This window comes from Rattus rattus, chromosome 4 (genome assembly GCF_011064425.1).
Source record: "Rattus rattus isolate New Zealand chromosome 4, Rrattus_CSIRO_v1, whole genome shotgun sequence".
Taxonomy (NCBI): Eukaryota; Metazoa; Chordata; class Mammalia; order Rodentia; family Muridae; genus Rattus; species Rattus rattus.
Window position 1 is genome coordinate 57,520,041 of NC_046157.1, and position 19,097 is coordinate 57,539,137.

The window sequence follows — 19,097 nt, forward strand, 5'->3', positions numbered from 1 at the left end:
ATAAATCTTTTCCTTCATTCCCTACTGCCATTTAATTTTGAAAATTACTATGGACTTGATACTTTTTAGTATATATGTGCTTTTCCACAGTCTGAATGTAAGATTTATTATTGAACATGACTTGGTAGGGTGAAAATATATATATATATATATATATATATATATATATATATATATATATATATATTGGACACCACAGCCATCAGGAATGAGCAGCTTCAAATCAACCATTGCTTCAAATTCATTGGCATTAAACCTGGTGAAACCCCACTTCTTTGAGTTGTGGATCTTGTGGCAGCCAGGAATGTGAGCTTCAATCATGAGGCTCAGAGTTCCTTATTCTGCAGCTTGGTGCAGAATGGCGTAACAATCAACCTGACCAATGTGAATCATGGCCACGCAGGCTACCCAAAGGCATCCCACATACATGTCTAGAGCCTAGAATAGGACAGCATTGAGATCAGAGACTTGACTAACTGCCAGAAAATTGTCTTCAAGGCAACCCATATAGGCAACAGGCTACATACACTACCAAAGAAGGCTGCTGTGTGCAACAGGGAGACACATCATGTCTCCCTGGGGAAAGGACTAGCATTTATGGCTAAACTTCTTATCATAATTCTCCTTGTTACTAAAATTCTTTCGTATTGAACTCTGCCTTTGGGTCTGTTCCTCAGAGGAGCCCACTAACACACAGCAATTCAAACCACAGTGTTAGCAAAGAGGGGATTATCTGGGGAAAGGACTTGGCGAGTCTAGCAAGGAGGGGAGGGGAAATGTTGGAAATGTTCAGTGACAAGAAATTACTGCAATGAATCCTAAGACTTTATATGCTAAATTAAAAAAAATAATAAAAGGAGGGGGAGAAACTGTCCTGAATTTTGGCAACGAGAGCCTCCTTAATGGGTGTGGTGGTACATGCCTTTAGATTAGCACTCAGGAGGCAGAGTAGGCAGATTCTGAGTTCAAGGCTAGCCTGGTCAATCCCGTGTCCAAGATGAGAAGGGGGGAGGGGGAAGAGGAAGAGGAAGATAAGAGGAAGAGGAAGAGAAGATGAAGAGGAAGAGGAGGAAAAGTAGTTCAGTTGTTCTCACAGCTCAAAACCCTCTGGAACTCCAGTTCCAAGGGATGTGATGCTGTCTTCTGACCTTCTCTAGAACCAGGCAAGCAACAGGTGCACAGATTATATATATATATGGAGTTCTTGGTCAACAGTCTATCTTGGGTAGGTCTCTCCAACTCTCCAAATGTTGCCTGGCAAATGACATCACACCTATTGAAGGCAGTTCCGTGGGTTAATAAGTAGTTTTATAATTAGCATATACTCAGTATTTGTTGGCCGCTGTCACCTGTGGCATCCTTCCAGCAAATACTTTCTGCAATTGTAGATGCGCCAGTCAGCCATGTGCGGATGTGCTTATGATTAGTTTTTCTTAAGTTAACGTTTAGAGGCTTGTTTTAAATGTGGCGCTGAACTATGGTCTTTCAAGGTGGGGCTAAATGGATACAATCTCTAAAAGCTGTGAAACTGAAAGCTTTCAGGGGAACCATAGAACATTTAAGGAAGTAACACACACACACACACACACACACACACACACACACACACACACACTTTTCCAGGGTTGATTGAGAATTTTTATTGCTGAGAAAAGGTGTGCTAAGTAGTTAAGGCTTCTCCAGCTCCTCCCTATGCCTTCCTGAGGAGGGATTGCAGGCATCTGTCACTTAAATTTCTTACCTTAAAGACGAGGATAGGTGGCGCTGGAGAAATGGCTCAGCAGTTAAGAGCATTGACAGCTCCTCCAAAGGTCCTGAGTTCAATTCCCAGCAACCTCACAACCATCTGGAATGGGATCTGATGCCCTCTCCTGGTGTCTGAAGACAGCAAGTGTACTCATAACAACAGAATAAATTAAAAAAGAGAGAGAGAGAGAGAAAAAAAGAGAGAGAGAGAGAGAGAGAGAGAGAGAGAGACTATGTCTTAACCGTTCCCCATGCAATTGTAAATATATATTATTTGGGCGAAGGAGACAGCACATTTGTGTGCCACAAAGCATAGTATTTGTGTCCCAGTTGACCCTTCCGCCTGGTGGGGGTGTGCTCCACTACAAGTGAGGAGTAGGGCTCATGTGTAAATCCCTGAGTAAATTTATAGAACGATATTGGTTGAGCTTTGCAGAAGTGTAGAATGTTGCTCCAACAGTAGTATCATGCTGGCACCACAAAGGCGTTAGATGTAGTAGTGTTTTTTACGAACAGTCATAACAAATATTTGCTGAGCGCCAAGCATGGTTTGCGCTTTTGGGATATATGCTTTTGGGATACATCCACGGACTACACGCAGATCCCCGTTTACTCCGTGCAGACGTGCCTACATGATTTGAAAAGAGTTCTAGGATGTTCTTTCCAAAACCAACACGATGTGTTTCCAAGAGCACAGTGATGTGGCGGATTAAATGGTGACCCGGGTTCAGACCCACTGCAGCTGATCCAAAACTCATTTTTGCAAAACTCTTTAATTCCACCCTCTAGAGTTTTATCCAGCGTGGCTGGCCAGACTGTCAAAGAAGCAACGCAAAAAGTCCTCCTCTAATTTTTCTGCCCGGAAACTGGAACCCTGGTGAAACGAAGGCGAATGTGTGACAACTCCGTCCAGGAGACACTTGGGCTACTCCTCACCCCTGAACCGAGGAGAATATTCAGAGCTAAGGCTGCGCAATCCTCGGAGAAGCGCGCATACGCCCCCGCGTGGCGCTGCGCAGTTCCAGCATCCGGTCCCGAGCCGATCGATCCTACGGAACCTCCGCCGCGTGTTCCGGGTTTCCGGGGGAAGAGGGAAGAGAAGGACCCGGGCGCCGAACTCCCCTGGTTGCCTCGGAAGCCATGGCTACCACAGTGGGAAGGGTGGCCCTTCGGCGGCCCTGCATGGGCGGCAGAGCCCGCTGGCGTGAGTTTTTGCGTTCTCAGTCTGGGAAGACAATATGGGGTGCAGAAACCGGAGGGAAGAGGAGGGATGCGGACATGGGCGTCTCTTGTGGAACTTTTAGGAAGGAGTCCTAGTCTCCTGCAGACATGTCCCAGTCTCCTCTAGGGATTGAGTACTCGTGATTGCCTAGCCAAGTCCCTTGCATTGGAGTTTGGAAGAAAAGTTCAGCATTTCTTATGCTAGATATTGATAGTTTGGGCATGGAATTTCCGCTTTCCTGGAGCTTTCTTCCCAGATCCTTTCCATGCACAGCTTTGCTCTCCTTCCCACTGAGTCTGGTTTTGGGACGCCACATCGGTGGTGATATGAGACTAAATCAGAGCCCAGAGGTTTTTTTTTTTTTTTCGCTGTTGAATCCTAAATTATTAACGTTGTAAAGTGGTTTAAGTTTGCTCCAGTGGGATTTTTGACGTATGTTCTGCAAAATTCTACCGCTCTCTGTACTTGTTACAGGCCCATAGTAGGCTACTCATTTATTCACTCTTTCATTTCTTCATAGGATTTATAGCGACATCGCCAGCTGCCGAGCTGTCACCCGCGGAACTGACAGAAATGCGGAACGATCTGTTTAATAAAGAGAAAAGTAGGCAGTTATCGTTAACTCCCCGAACGGAGAAGATCGAAGTTAAGCATGTTGGGAAAACTGATCCTGGCACTGTCTTCGTGATGAATAAAAACATTTCAACTCCCTACAGTTGTGCCATGCGTAAGTAACAGGACAGTTTTGACCATTTTACTCGAGCTTTGTAGAACATTGCAGAGGAGGAAATGCTGTAATTACTTTGTGAAGCAATAGAATTTATTGGCATGCCACATTGCCACCCTCTATCCCTGTTGCTTTGTGGGGACTGTGGATAGTTAGTGCAGCATTTCTGTGGTGTACAGGTTGTCTGGTTGTCTCCCAAGTTTGCCAGAATATGACTGGGAGCATTTATCTAGCAGGTCTCATTAAAGGATTTGAGGGTTTTTTTTTTAAGTTTTTGTTTTTTCTGCCTTTTTCTTTTTAGTTTTTTTTTTTTTAACTGACTATATGTCTCATCTCCTTCCTGCTTGTCCCCTGTGTTGTGGTTTTATTTAGTATAGGTACTAAATGTATGAATGGAAATGTAAGTATAGTGAATGCTAATGTTAATTGTTTCGTTTCTGTTGTTAGATCCTTGGGTATAAAGGTACTGAAGACATTTGGATAGGGCTTCTATAGATATGATATTTAAGTTGAAATATCTCCCAAATAGTAGATAGGCATGGTTGGCTGCTGTTTAACTTTTAAAAGGCTCGGTAATAATGCCATTCAGTGATTGACAGCATTGGCTCTAGATAAGGCGTGTGCACTCAGTCTCCCTCCGCTCTAGCAGTAAACAAGCACTGATGATAATTACTCATTCGGTTTTCCTGTATTTCCTAGCACGTGCGTGTGGTAGACAGAGGAGATTATAGAGGAGAGTAAGGCAAGTCTAAGGCCCCAAAGGAACTCTGTACACACCATATGCAGAGATGAGGTTTCTGAGTCACCTTCATCATGGCCGCCAAGACCTTTGTTACAGAACTTACGTACTAGTTGATATGTTAGGCAAATTAGAGTTTGATAATTTTTGTGACTATGTGTAAGATATGTACTCAGGGTTAGACTTTTCTTAGGTTAGGTAATGGAACACATTAGAGGTGATTGGTTTGCAGTGAATTCACATTTACAGTTTTACAACGGTGCCCGTATTATTTAATTTGAAATGTTTGTGTCGTGGGATAATGGAAGAAAGGTGGTTTGGGAGCAAGACTCTAGGATAATTTAAGCATATTTATGTGTGCGTGTGTGTGTGTGTGTGTGTGTGTGTGTGTGTGTGTGTGTGTGTGTGTGTGTAGATATTGTGGTTTTTGTGTGTCAACTTGACACAAGCTAGAGTCATCAGAGAAGGAGCCCCAGTTGAAGAAATGCCTCCATGAGATCCAGCTGTAAAGCATTTTCTTAATTAATGATCAGTGGGGGAGGGCTGAGCCGGTAGTGGGTGGGGCCATCCCTGGGCTGGTGGTCCTGGGTTCTAAAAGAAAGCCGACCGAGCAAGCCATGAGGAACAAGCCAGTAAGCAGCATTCCTCCGTGGCCTCTGCATCAGCTCCTGCCTCCCAGGATCCAGCCCTGCTTGACTTTCTCCAGTGATGAATTATGATTCTGGAAGGTCGCAGTGTTAGAAGCCCTGACTAGACAGATATATTTTCCTTTTCTTTTAAATTGTGAGTGCATCAATCCATGTATTCATGTTGTTTCTCTTTGAGTATTTAATTATAGCTCTTTGAAGATTATTTTGTTAATTGGTAGATTAAATTCCAACTAGACTTAGCTTTAATAAATATTGTTAAAGGTTTGGGTAATTTTGTTAAAGATATCTTTGTGTGTTGATTTTTTTAATATGTATATAATATATTATTTAATAATATAATATATATAGTTATATATTCTGCAAAAATAATCCCCAGAATTTTGCTTCCATTGTTCTGTTTTATACTATAGCACTTAAACATGTAACTTTTCATCTTGGATTTTTTTAACATTTAGATCATAAATCAATTTTATATTCCTAGATTTGAGTGAGTGGTACTGTAAGAAGTCCATCCTGGCTCTTGTGGACGGACAGCCATGGGACATGTACAAACCTCTGACCAAGTCTTGTGAGATTAAATTTCTTACTTTCAAAGACCCTGATCCAAGAGAAGTGAATAAGGTATTTGCCCCCTCCAGTTTGTTCTTCTCCTTCTAAGTCAAACCTGTGTTCTGTGGAGTAAATGGTCTAAACATATGGCCAGACTCGTATGTGGTACTCTACTAGATATGTGTTACTGGTCAGCTTAGGACAAAACACTAGTGGTGTCAACTTGCCTCTGTTTGGATTGAGAAAACTATAGGGCATGCCATTTATGCTCATAACTTTTGATAACCCGCTATATCATTGGGAGTTCCACTCCTACTGACATAACTTGAATTTGTTCTGAAATCACCATCTTCAGTGGGTGAATTTAGCAGCTTTTTGAGTCTGTTCTACCCTCACCCTCTTGTTTTTACTGCTTAAAATATAACCTTTTAGAGTTCTATTAAGTTTTATTAGTGACTTTACAGGGTATATATGTTTTTTTATCCCAGAAGTACCTGCCTTCCTGGTAAAGGCGACATAGCTTTCTGGTGCCCGAATGATGGCCTCCAGCCTGCTGCTTTAGTGTTCTTACCTCCAGGATCTTTTCTCCCTCTTCCTTGCCAGTCCTTGCCGGTTTACACTTTATTCTGCCCCCTGCTTTTGCTGATGCTATTCCTTCAGTGCAGATCACGTTGTTTCCCCTTTAGAATTGTATTTTTATCTTATGGTTCAGTTAAAGCTGTCTGCTCTGTGGAACCTACTTGGTTCTACTTGACAAAATCCTCTAGGCTGTAGCATCCCTTGGCTAGTGTCTCTGGATACAGTATTTTTATATTATTGTTGGGTGCACTAGATTCCTGCTTGGTGGCTGCAGAGACAGCTCAGTGGTTGGGAGCACTTGCTGCTCTTGCAATGGACCTAGGTTCATTCTCAGCACCCAGGTGTTTGTAGACCCCCACCTGTAGGAATTCCAATTTGTGGGGCTTCTGGCCTCCTCAGACACTCACATGCAGAAACACTTAGATACACATACAATATAAACGAAGAAATGACAAACGAGAGTGATAGCAGCCATAGCAGTGATAACACTGAGTATTTATTATGCATGAGCTACTGGTCTAAGTGATTATAGGTAGACATTTAATCTCAAACTCTGAGGAGTAGGTCTTTTCTCCCCATTTTCCCGTGAATAAATGATAAGAACTTCCACAGTTTGACTAAGGTAAAGTCTGGATGTGAACCTAGGTATTTTGGCAAAAGCATAATAGGTTTTGATTGTATTAGGAGGAGAATGGGAGATGTTGGAAAGGCATGTGCTAAGCGAAGCGTTGGTTTACGTTTTATGCTGTAGAGACTTGGGTGAATCGCAGTGTGTCGCACTGTGTGTTTCTTTCTTTAGGCGTATTGGCGTTCTTGTGCCATGATGATGGGCTGTGTACTAGAAAGGGCATTCAAAGATGACTACGTGGTCAGCTTGGTCAGAGCACCTGACGTTCCTGGTAAAGTACACATCAGTATCTGTGCTTTTCAGATCTGTGACTGTTTTGATAATTACTTTTGATTATCTAAAGAGTTTATTTCTGATTTTATCTAGTATAAGACTATTCATGTTCTTCATTTAGTATAGATAATAAAATCACTCTGTTAGGATGCAGTGTGAATAATTTGATAAGTCAGTAATTAAGAATAAAATTAATTACTCTTAAATACAGGTGTCATGGAATTACACTGTGATTTTTTTTCTTTTTCATCTTTAAGATTATTGCTAAATTGAATTTGTGGGAGGGGAGGAAGTGGGAAGATGGGTCAGCTGCTGACCTGCTGACCTGCTGACCTGCTGACCTGCTGACCTGCTGTTGCATTTACAGTAATTGCTGGGGCCTTCTGCTATGATGTCGCTTTGGATAAGAGACTGGATGAGTGGATGCCAACCAAAGTAAGTGTGCTCTGGAACATTATTCTCCGAATCTGTCTTCTCTGCCAGAATAGTGTTGCTAATAGCGCTCACGGTGCTGCACGTCGAAGACACTCCAGACAGTCTCTGGAAGAGGATTTGCCTATCTAGCATCATCGTTTGTCTGCCTGCCAGTCATGACTCTCCCATCCACCCGTTCGTCCTTCCCTATCAGTCTACTGGTGACTTTCAGCTTATCTGTGATATATATGATTGTATCAGAACATTCATAATAGTGAAGTCAGATGTTTTAGTTTTATTCTAGCTTGACTCTTTTTTATTTATTTTTTCAGTTTTTTTGTTTGTTTGTTTAGTTTTTTGCCTGAGACAGGGAGTATTGCCCTGGCTGGCCTGGAATTAACTGTGCAGATCAGGTTGAGATCAAGCTCCTAGAGCTCTGCCTGCCTCTGCCCCTGGCTCCTGAGTGCTGGGATTAAAGGTGTGTGCCACCATGCCTAGCTTTGGAAGTGCCATTCTGAAAGCTGTCTGGAGAGATGGCACAGTAAGAAGGCTTGCAGTGTGTGTTGTCTAGGTTTTTGACAACTCGACAGAAGCTAGATTCATAGGGGGAAAAATGAACTTCAATTGAGAAAATGCCCCCACCAGCTTGGCCTTTGGACAAGTCTGTGTAGAACATTCTTAATTAGTGATTGATGTGGGAGGGCCCAGTCCATGTGAGTGGTACCATCCCTGGGCTGGCTCCCTTGGGAGCTAGAAGAAGACAGGCTGAGCAAGCCACTAAGCAATACTACCTCATGGCCTCTGTCAGTTCCTGCCCAGACCTCCTTTGATGCTGGGTGGTGATGTGAAAGTATGAGAGAAATAAACCTCTCCTCCTCCAGTTGGCTGTGGTCATGGTGCTTTATCACAGTGATGAAAATCCTAAGCTGCTGTATGAGCATGAGGCTGAGTTCAGATGCCTAGTGTCCGTGTGAAAAGCTCCGTGTGACTGCTTGCTTACAGCCCCTTGCACTGTAGGGAGTATTGGAGCAGAGATGGGGCGGCATTGTTGAGGGTTTGCTGATCACCAGCCCAGCTTCAGGTCCTGTGGCCAACACTGGACACAGTGGGACACAGTGTGAGAGCAGGACACCTGATTCCTGACGTTCTCTTCTGGCCCCGTCTTGTACCCGTCACCTTCACAAGTATGCACGCACACACACACACACACACACACACACACACGCACGCACGCACAACAGTGTTCTAGCGTAGAGTTTGAGAGTTTTTTATATGCGAGTCATATCAAGAGGGAGCTGTGGCCAGAGAAATGGCTCAGTAATTTAAAGAGCACCTGCTGTTTTTACAGAATACCTGGGTTCTGTTCCTAGCACCTACATCAGGCACTCATTGCTGCCTGTAACTCCAGTTCCAGTAGATCTGACACACTCTTCTGGTTCTGTAGGCAGTTGCACGCACAGACATACAGATTAGATCAATAACTGTTTTTTAAGGTGGGAGATTAGATATGAAAAACTGACCCAAATAGCAATGACACATAATTATGTATGTCAGCTAAGTCTCTATTGTCTGCTTCGTAAATAACGGTGGTCCTGAATGGTCTGGGATTTGCTGACACTATATAACTGTTGCCTTTAATGTTCGATTGGCCAAACGAAGACTCAGGAGCCAGATGATGTGGTGAAAGCCTAGGGAGGCAGCCAGCAGACCTTCCTGCTTCACCGACGTCTCTGAAGAGGGGAGAGCTCCTCCTCCTCCATGCTGTCTTCACTGTCCTTCCACTCCGAGACCCTCCTTTCTTGTTCCTGGGTTCTCCTGTGTTCACCCCCGCCCAGCGGTTTGCTCACTCGACCTCAGGACCTCTTGTTGCCTTCATTTACCTCTCGGGTTAAAGTGTGCTAGGGCTGAGCCACTCATAACAAGAAACAGGTTCACAATCTCGGGGTTCACAATGAGATTAAATATCCTATATCACACGACCGGTAAAGCTGAGGAACGAAGACAGTGATGTTTTCTCGTGCTTTATTGAACTCAGTGTTAGTCATGTGTAAGCAGTGTCTGTCTGTAGGGCTCATGGCTTATTAGTGTTTCTACTCATTGCATTATAATTGTAGTCAGCATTTATTTTTATGCTTTGGGTAAAATGTTAAAAATTTCTCTGCAGATCTGTCTTTAACAGTTTTTACTCACCAATATAATACATTATACATTTCTTAGTTTCTGGAATTGAAGGAATGTGTTGGTCTACATACTGGAATACTATGAATGAAAATGTCCTAATAAATTAGTTTTTCCTTTTCCCTTTGTTTAACCTTAGATCTGTGTTACTAAATATGTGGTTTGTCCTCTGACTTACAGTGAAGTGCTTTGGGTGAATGGTTACTAATGATTAGTTCTTTCTTTTTTCAGGAGAACCTACGTTCTTTCACAAAAGATGCCCATACTTTAATATATAGGGACCTTCCCTTTGAAACTCTGGAAGTTGATGCAAAAGTGGCATTAGAAATATTTCAACATAACAAGTAAGCATTGACTGCCTTTCAAACAGGCTGACCTCCAAGAATAGCATCTAACGAGGAGAACTCAGCTGTTAAGTTTTGTTATTTTATTTTTCTTATATATGTTTCTTTCTGTATTGGGGTTGAACCTAGGGACTTGTGTGTCCTAGTCAAGTACTCTCCCATTGGGCATGTTTCCAGCTCTCTCTTTACTTTTGATTTTGAGACTGAGTTCTGCAGGTAGACTTTGAACTTCTCGTTGTCCTCCCTTAGTATTTGGAGTTCCTGGGATTGTGGCTCTCTTACACTCCCATGCTCCCCAGGAATTTTTATATTTGATTTCTATAAGGCATCATTCTATTTTTTTTTTCCCTGAGATTTCTTTTTCTGTAATACATTGCTCTTTCTATATTGTCATTTATTAATCCCATTGCTGGCTTCTGAGAAAAGTGGTCCCTTCTCTCTCAATAACCTTCTCATGTTCTAGTTTTCTGGTTTTAGGCTGCCCCTTCCCTTTTTATCTAGATAGGTGTTTCCCCTTTCCTTCCACTCTGAAGGGATAACCTGTGCGTTATTTTGTGTACTGGGCAGCCTTTCCCCCAGAGCCCAAAGCCACAGTGTTGACCTTGGATAGGACAGGGTATGCATTAGAATTTCCTTAGGTGTGTAGCAGTGGATTCACATTCGTATGGGAATATCTTGTCATATGTTCTTGAGCTAGTGTAAGAGGCTCCTCAATTCATTATCTAGCTTGGCATCTCGAAAAGCAGTATACCTTGTAGTGTCTCCTGTAGACAGTAATGAATGCTGATGTGAAAGATACTCAGTCAGCCCCAGAGGTTAGAAGACAGTGTTTTCCAAAGGATTGACTGAAGCCCATTCTGGGCAGTGTTTTTAGCGTGTGATGTTCACTGTGTGATGGAGAAGGCGCAGAGCTTTGGAAAGTACAGGAGGACAAGAACGTTGGACTGTGGATGGCCATGTAGTGACTGGGCCTCCTGCTTCTGAGAGAACTGAAGGCACCATCAGTGACGCGAAGAGGACAAGGAGGGGTAGGAAAGACATATTCAAGGACTTGGCACCTTCATGTGCATGGGTGCCTGGCAGAAGAAGGATGACAGCGGTAAACCAGTGCTCTCCACTGCGCTGCCCCCTGCACCTCCCCAATGAACCTCTCACTTTGCCCTTGCACAGCTCCTCCCACTTCGCCTTCCACTGCAACTCCCACTGCACTTCCCGAATGACTTCAGGCAGTAGAATTGGTAGGATTTGGTGAAGCAGTGGTGTTAAAAGAATCAAGGAAATCTCTGGTTTTTCACCTAGACTCATGAATGGTTGGTTGTGTTATGATATTAAGATAGGAATGCATGAAAAAAAAATGATGGATTTTGAAAATAAGGAGACTTTTTGTTTAATTGGTGACCGGGGGTTTAAGGAGTTTATGGAATATTGTCTTACTTAGGGTTTTCTGTTGCTGCTAATACAAATACCATGACCAAAAAGCAAGTTGAGGAAAGGTTTATTCATCTTATACTTCCAGGTGATAGTTCATCCCTGGAAGAAGTCAAGATAGGAAGAAGTCAGGCAGGAGCTGATGCAGAAGCCACGGAGTGGTGCTGCTTTCTGGTGTTCAGGATTCTGGCTCGGATATGGCACAACCTACAGTGGGCTGGGCCCTCCTCCATCAATCACTAATTGAGAAAATGCGTTACAGCTGGATCTCATGGAGGCATTTCCTCATCTGAGGTCATGTGTCTGATGACTCTTACTTGTTCAAGCTGACACACAAAATCAGCCACAACAAATACACTGGTGGATGTCAGGAAGTTTGGGGACTCTAGCACAGAAGTGAGACATGGATTGGGGCAGAGGTGTGGGGACTCTAACTGCATCAATGGAAGCTAACACTTGTAAGTCAAGAAAGCTACTTCCAGGCAGATGGCTAAGTAAAAATGAGGGTGTAGGCTAGGGGAATTGGAAGGTGGGTAAAGAGCAGGGCTAGTAGGCTGCGGCTGTGTCCCTGAGGCCAGTGGAAAGCGCTGTGAGGGATGGTGAGCAAAAGTGAAGGGTCAGAAGTGCCTGCTTGGCTGTCAACAAGCAGGTGACTTTGAGAAGAGTTTGATGGAGCAGTGGGATTGAAGCCTGAGGCAGGGACATGAGGAGGAAGCTCCAACAGAGGGAAGCATCTCTAGATGTTTTCTCCATTTAGAGTTTAATTTGTGTGTGTGCTGCTTTTCAGGTACAAAGTGGACTTCATAGAGGAGAAGGCATCTCAGAATCCTGAGAGAACAGTCAAGTTACACAGGTAGGAATCTAAAATTGGGCAGCTCTGCTACTGTGAGCCTGACCTTGGCCTAGCGAAGTGTGTTCACTTAGGAGATGCTTGTGGACTGTCCTGTGCTGTCATGACCTCACTCTGTGACATGGGAGCTTTGTGCGTAGAACTATGAGTGCTAATTTGTTATGTTTCATGTGAGTTAAATTGGAATGTACTGTGTTGCAAGGATGAAGAAAAGCCACTGCGTGTGTTGATGTTTTCCATTGGAGAGCAGTGTCCACGAGGGAGGAGGGGGAGGGGGAGAGAAGGAGAGAACAGGGGCTCATGGATGCACACTCCCCAGTGTGAGCATTCAGAGGGAGGAAGACAGTGTCTTCTCTGGCCTCTGCCTTATCCCTTGAGACATGGCTTTCACTGAACAGGAAGCTTGTGGCTAGCCAGTGAGGTCCAGGATTTGTCTACCTCAGTCCCCAACACTGGGGTCACAGGCATGTGTAGCTTTGCTTGGCTTTATGCAGGTTCTGAGGCCGTCTTTACACACACACAGCGAGTCCTCCTGTAACTGAGGATTTCCCCGGCTCCACAGTCACAGGGTTTTTTCTTCCTGAAACAGCCTTTAATGTCTGCGCCCAGTGTGTCTGCATGCAGAATTATAGATGTGGCTACTGTGAGTTACTGTAAGGGTAGAAGGTATTAGGCTTAGACAAGTTGCATGATGTGTTCCATGACTCAAAATCCTTTATATTTGTATGAATCCTAAGTAAGAAAAAGATTTATCTTATAATTTCCAATTTATCCTCCTGACTTTGTATATCAAGGGTGGTGACAGGTGGATTGAATCAGATTATTTTTGAATTGAGATAAAGCAGTAAGGAGTAGATTTTTTCAAACTACTGTGATTTGATATTAAGGTTTTCTGTCTTATTTTTCTATATCAAACCAGAATCGGTGACTTCATTGATGTGAGTGAAGGCCCTCTTATTCCGAGAACAAGTGTTTGTTTCCAGTATGAAGTGTCAGCGGCCCACAATCTTCCCCGCAGCCAGCCCAGCCTGGTGCGCAGATTTCAGGGCCTCTCGTTACCCGTCCACTTGAGAGTAAGTGAAGCCAGAGCCGACTCTTCTGAGTCGGGGATGCGTTGAGTCTGGACTTGACTATGAAGGTTCGAAGAACATGCATTTTCATTTTCCTGTGTTCTACTAATAGTTTTCCTAGGGTCTTCAGGATTTAAAACACACTCGTTTAGGAGTAAAGGTTCATTCAAGGAAGAAACAGTTGATGGAAAAATTAAATCAAATCAAGATGATATTTTAATTTTCCAAAGTGGGAGAAAAAAGTGATGGTGCACTGAGGCATGGGGCGCCTGTGAGCCAGTGAGGCCTCCGGGTGCCCTGGACCTCCTACGTCGCCTCTTCCCACATTGCCCCTACTTCTTGCTCAAGCTTTTCCTTTCACTCCTTTGTAAACGTTGGGCTTTGTGGTGATTGCAGGTATGAGAAATAATAGGTCGCATGCACCCATGGATGCGTTCTTCAGGGCCGATGTCTTAGAAAACAGGATGTCTCAGTCAGGGCACGAACACGCTGTAGGAAAGTGGTCTGGGTGGGGCTGCTTCTGCACGTTCAGTTCTGTTCCACTGCTCCCACGCACCCATCTCCCATACCTCAGTGGTCATTACTTTAGTATAAAAAGGGCACGGAAGAAGGTAGAATAATTTCTCCCATTTTATTGTCTTTGTCAAAATTGCATTTTTTTCCCCAATATATTTGCTTGTTTTCGACAGTTTCTACATACCCCTGGCTGTCCTATTTAACCAGCCTCTACTCCTGAAGAGTTGGGATTAAAGGCATGTGCCATGATGCCTGGCCAATGTGTTTTATTAATTAATGTTATTAATTGAATGCTTGGTCATATTTATGTCCCCTCTTCCCTTAGTTCCTCTCACATCCATTATCTTTTAACCCTCCCAGGTTTGTGCCGTATGTTTCTATTTCTCACTGAGTCCAGTTTGTGCTGCCCACATACTCATGGCTCTTAGGTCGTCATTAGAATGGTAGACCTACCAGGGTCCCACCCACCCTTAAAGAAAGCTGACATCCGGCCCCTGCTCTCAGTCACTCAGCTAGGAGTGGGGGGCAGTGGTGGGTGGGGAGGGAAGGATTGTAGAACATGATAGGAAGGAGAAAGGGGACATGATTGGGAGGGTGCTTTCAGAGGGGGAAGGGTGTAGGTGTGGGTGGAAAAATTGAGTGGAGGAGAGATACCTTATTCTAAGGACCTTTACAGAAGCAATATGAACTCAGTTTTAGAAGCTTCTAAACATATATGCATATATATTGTTATAAAAATGTAACTTCTGTAATTGCTTTGCATTTCATTTAACTTTAGTCTAACCATGTCGAGAGCATAACAGAAATCTCTCTAACCGCCCAAGCAGTTTGGAGAGAATTACTCCTTTCGTCTTAGTTTCCATTGCTGTGAACAGACACCATGACCAAGGCACCTCTTAGAAAGGACGACAGGTTCAGAGGTTCAGTCCATTAGCATCAAGGCGGGAGCATGTGCTGGAGGAGCCAAGAGTTCTTGTTCTAAAGGCAAGGCGAACAGGAGACGACTGGCTCCCATGTGGCTCGTAAGAGGGTCTCACAGCCCACCCCCTCAGTGACAGACTTCCTCCAAAAGGCCACACCTACTCCAATAAGACCACTCCCTGGGCCAAGCATATTTAAACCACCATATGTTCAATATGTTCATTTTCCTAATATATTAATATGGGATATTTTTCATTTATTTAAATATCTTTTCATTTCTTTCAAATCTTTCAAATCCGCAGAGCCTGAGGTTGGGCCGGAGGGAAGAAGAGCTACCATAGTTGAAACAGTTTGGTAGATTGTAGTGTGGGAGGCACCGTCTTGCCTTCGCAACATGGTTATAGCTGTAGCAGTCAAGACTGCTATTGAAAGGGATGACCGTATGATAGAATCAGAGCCTGACTCTCACGAGTCTGATGACACCGTGTGGCATGCTATGCTTCTTGCCCTAGTTTCCCCACGTCTTACTTGAAATATTCTTGATTCTTTCTTCCTTCCCAGTCACTAGTAAGTTGACCCCTCGCTCAGAACACACTCTGATTCTAAGCTATCCACTGCATAGCAGCGTACGACCACCTGGATTACCACGCCCTCCTACTTTTGACTTCACACTCCATAGTGTGGCCTGTAATGTGTAGTCACAACTCTGTTTCCTTTAAAGCATCTTTGTGTGAGTGCTTTGTCTGCATGTGTATCTGCATCATGTGGTCTGTGGAGGCCAGAAGATGGCATTGGATCCCAAGGAACTAGAGTTACAAATGGTTATGAGCCACCATGTGGGTGCGAGGATTAAACTTGGGTTCTTTAGAATACACAATGCTTTTAATCTCTGAGCCACTGACCCAGCCCATTGTTTCCTTTTTTTTTTTTGACCTTGAAGTCACTGTGTAGATATGGGTGACCTTGATCTTCTGACTCCTATTTTTGCCTCCTAAAGTTGGGATTATGGGTGTACCATATACAGATTGTTTAATTCATGCCCCAACTTGGCAGTCGTTTCCCTCCAACAAACCTCACTCTGGCTTTTTTACAGAGCTCTGCAGTGGCTACCCTGCTTGCCTTGCCGACATCACTGCAGGCCCCTCCTTCTGTCTGCTCTGTCCCAGTTACACAATAAGGTCTCTGTACCAGTTCCTTAGGCCTCAGGAAGGGCTAGTTTTCTTTGGCATACCATGTTTCCTTTAGAAGGGTTTGCATGTAGATAGTTAAAAATTTTGCCTTTTATTAGAGATTTTCTGAGCTCATTTTGTATGTGCCCCAGTGTCACCTTGTTAACTTTCTGCTTATTTGGTGGTTTAGTTTGCTGAATCCTGGGTCTGCCAGTGTCAGAGCAGTGCAGTTGGTCCTAATGGCTTCCTCTGATTGCATGTGATAGGACTTAAAGGGTGGCTTCTGTAGGCTGAGAGAGACTATTTAGGGAAAGAACTATAGTGTTTGGGGAAGTGGGGCACCCTCCTTGCTTCCTCCTAGAAAGAATGGTTTCAGGGATGGATGGAAATGAGGTAGCAGGACAAAGGAGGAGGAGGAGGAATAGCATGTCCGAGCCAAGCAGAGGGTGCCCTGCACAGTTCAGATTTGTATCACACATCTGCACATCTTCTCACTGGGTTTACAAAGCTATGTGAAGGGATGGGAGAGATGACTCAGCACCTACAGACCCACACAGGGAGGCTCCAACCTAGGTTTTGAGGCCTCTAGCTTTCTTGGAAACCTAACACACACACACTCGCTCGCGTGCACGCACACACACACACACACACACACACACACACACACACACACACCACACATGCCCACATAGAGACATGCACACACAATCTTTTAATAATGCTATGTAAAGATTTGAACTTACTTCCTCTGGATGGCTACAGCGATGGCTTGATGGTTAAGAGTACATCTTTTTGCAGAGGACCTGGGTTCAACTCCCAGCACCCATTTAATGGCTCACAACGGTTCCTAATGCCAGTTCCAGGGATTTGATGCCCCTTTCTGACCTCCCCAGGCACCAGGCACTGATATGGTACACATACATCTCTGCAGGCGAAACACACATGTAAGGATAAAATAAATCCAAACATCCCAGCTTCCCTCCGTATGTCATTTATAGCAATTTTTTTCTTTCAGGCACAGTTTACAGTCTGGGACAAGCTATTGGAAAGATCACGGAAAATGGTAAGTTTCCACTTCAGAAATTTCTTTCTATGAAGAAACTTCTTAGAAATTAAGTAACAACCAACACCTAACCAAAACAAACCAAAAATAAAACAAACCAACAAACAAAAAAAAGAACAGACACTAATAATTTGTCTCACTAATTATTCATCCCGATGGTCTTTGGGATGAATCTGCCTTTAAATTTGTTACCAGCATGCGAATCACACTACAGAACTGGAAGAGAAATGATACAATTGCTCTTAGTAGCTGGGTCAGTTCTAATTGAGTCCCCCCCCCCCCCCTTAAATTTTATGAACTTAACTAGTATTTGAAAAATTAAGACTTCTGAGATTTAAAGTTGGCATGACTGTCACATGTGTAAATGCCCTGGAAACTAGATTCCAAACATGTCTTTAATGCTTAGGCTGCCTACATAAAAGTGTTAAAATGACGTCTTTCACGCTTATTGTCTGATAGCTGCCCAGTGACACCTACCTCAGCAGCTCTTCCTGCTTTAGTCTAATTCCCAGTCACCCTCTGAACTCTAAGGCCTAGAGACAGACATGTGCCATGGGACAGGGGCATGGGACATCCTAGTGTCCATTTGCACTCGGTCTGTACAGTCTGTTTCAAACAGACGTGCCCACAGCAAGACCCACTGATGAAGAATACCTTGTGTTTCACTTGGCTCATTTCTCTCCTAGTAATGCTTGTGTTTTATAGATGAGAGAATAGGGTGAGGTGAGAAACGTGGGAAACCTACATGTAATATGCCTCTGATTATATAGTTTTTTTTTTTTTTTTTTGGAGCTGGGGACCGAACCCAGGGCCTTGCGCTTCCTAGGCAAGCGCTCTACCGCTGAGCTAAATCCCCAACCCCTGATTATATAGTTTTAATGGGCACACTTGATGATTTATCTTGGATTTGTACTTGTTTTTTGTTGTTGTTGATCCTCTAATAATGCCTGAGGGAAAGCGGGGCCGTTTTCATAGGAGGGGAGTGGTGGGTTGAGCTGTGCAGAGGGTGAGCTGAGAGAGCCGGAGGAGGGGGTAAAGATGTTGGTGTCTTCACAGGTAACCGAAGATGAAATCACACAGACGGAGAGCACCGCACCCACCCAGTAGTGTCCGAAAATTTAAATATGTATAGTAAATTAAAATAAAAGCTTTTAATACAATGTGCGTTTGTTTCTGCTCTGTGGATACAGTTCTTTAAGGAGATCCATGCGCCCCTTCCCCATGTAAAGATGCATCTAAAAATACACTATGTGCCAGTTTTTGCTGTTTAAAGAGTGGAATAGTAAACATCCTTGTTCAAAATAGTGTGGTTATTGATGGGAGATGCTGTCAGTCACTGCGTGCCAATGCATTAAGTCCCCACCTCCCTGTTGTTTTGTTTGAGACAGGGTCTCGGTATGTCAGTATGGAGTTAAACCTGACCTGGAACTTGCTCTGCAATCCTGCCTCTGCCTTCCAAGTGCTAGAATTAGGGTGCGAGTATTTTATTTAATTCCCACAAGCTGTTAAGACTGTTTCTCTTCCATCTACAAGGAGTGCAGGAGATCTCACCACCAAGTCTGTTCTATCCCATAGGTGCTGCCCCTCACAGGAATCCTGGATAAACTTGCATTCTGGTAGTGCTGTTAGATGCTACAAGATGCTAGCCTCTAAAAATGGCTTTTCTCTTTTTAGATTTAAAAATATACATATACATAAATATGCATATATATGTAATTGTAACAAACTTTATTATAAACATGTTGCAAATAAAACAAATATTTAACAAAATTAACTAGACCCAAAGTCTATACATATACTCACGGACTTCCATGCAGTTAAGACATGGAGTATCACATCCAGTTTTTACACTTTGATTACTATTTGTATGCACTTAACCATGGCCAGCCATGAAGAATACATGGCAGTTTTAGACCTAGAACAGAATTAGCTTTATATCCCTTTTCATAACTTACCTCCTAACCTGCATCAAGTTTGAGAAGGGATATCCCCAGCAGTGCCTGAAAATATCTGCTTCATCACACCTTTGAG

At 43.5% G+C, this 19,097-nt stretch overlaps 1 protein-coding gene and 1 pseudogene across 1 annotated transcript; one reads left to right on the forward strand and one right to left on the reverse strand.

Moving 5' to 3' along the window:
- Positions 1 to 485: 485 nt before the first annotated feature.
- On the reverse strand, positions 486 to 616 carry LOC116899812 (annotated as a pseudogene).
- Positions 617 to 2,834: 2,218 nt separating this feature from the next.
- Positions 2,835 to 18,226, forward strand: Mrpl39 (mitochondrial ribosomal protein L39). The gene is made up of 10 exons (XM_032900504.1): positions 2,835 to 2,950; positions 3,489 to 3,695; positions 5,566 to 5,705; positions 7,012 to 7,111; positions 7,481 to 7,548; positions 9,937 to 10,049; positions 12,265 to 12,330; positions 13,247 to 13,400; positions 17,019 to 17,066; positions 18,123 to 18,226. The coding sequence occupies exons 1-10, from the start codon at positions 2,887 to 2,889 to the stop codon at positions 18,171 to 18,173; spliced, it is 1,011 nt and encodes a 336-aa protein (XP_032756395.1). The 5' UTR covers positions 2,835 to 2,886; the 3' UTR covers positions 18,174 to 18,226.
- The last annotated feature ends 871 nt before the right edge of the window (positions 18,227 to 19,097 follow it).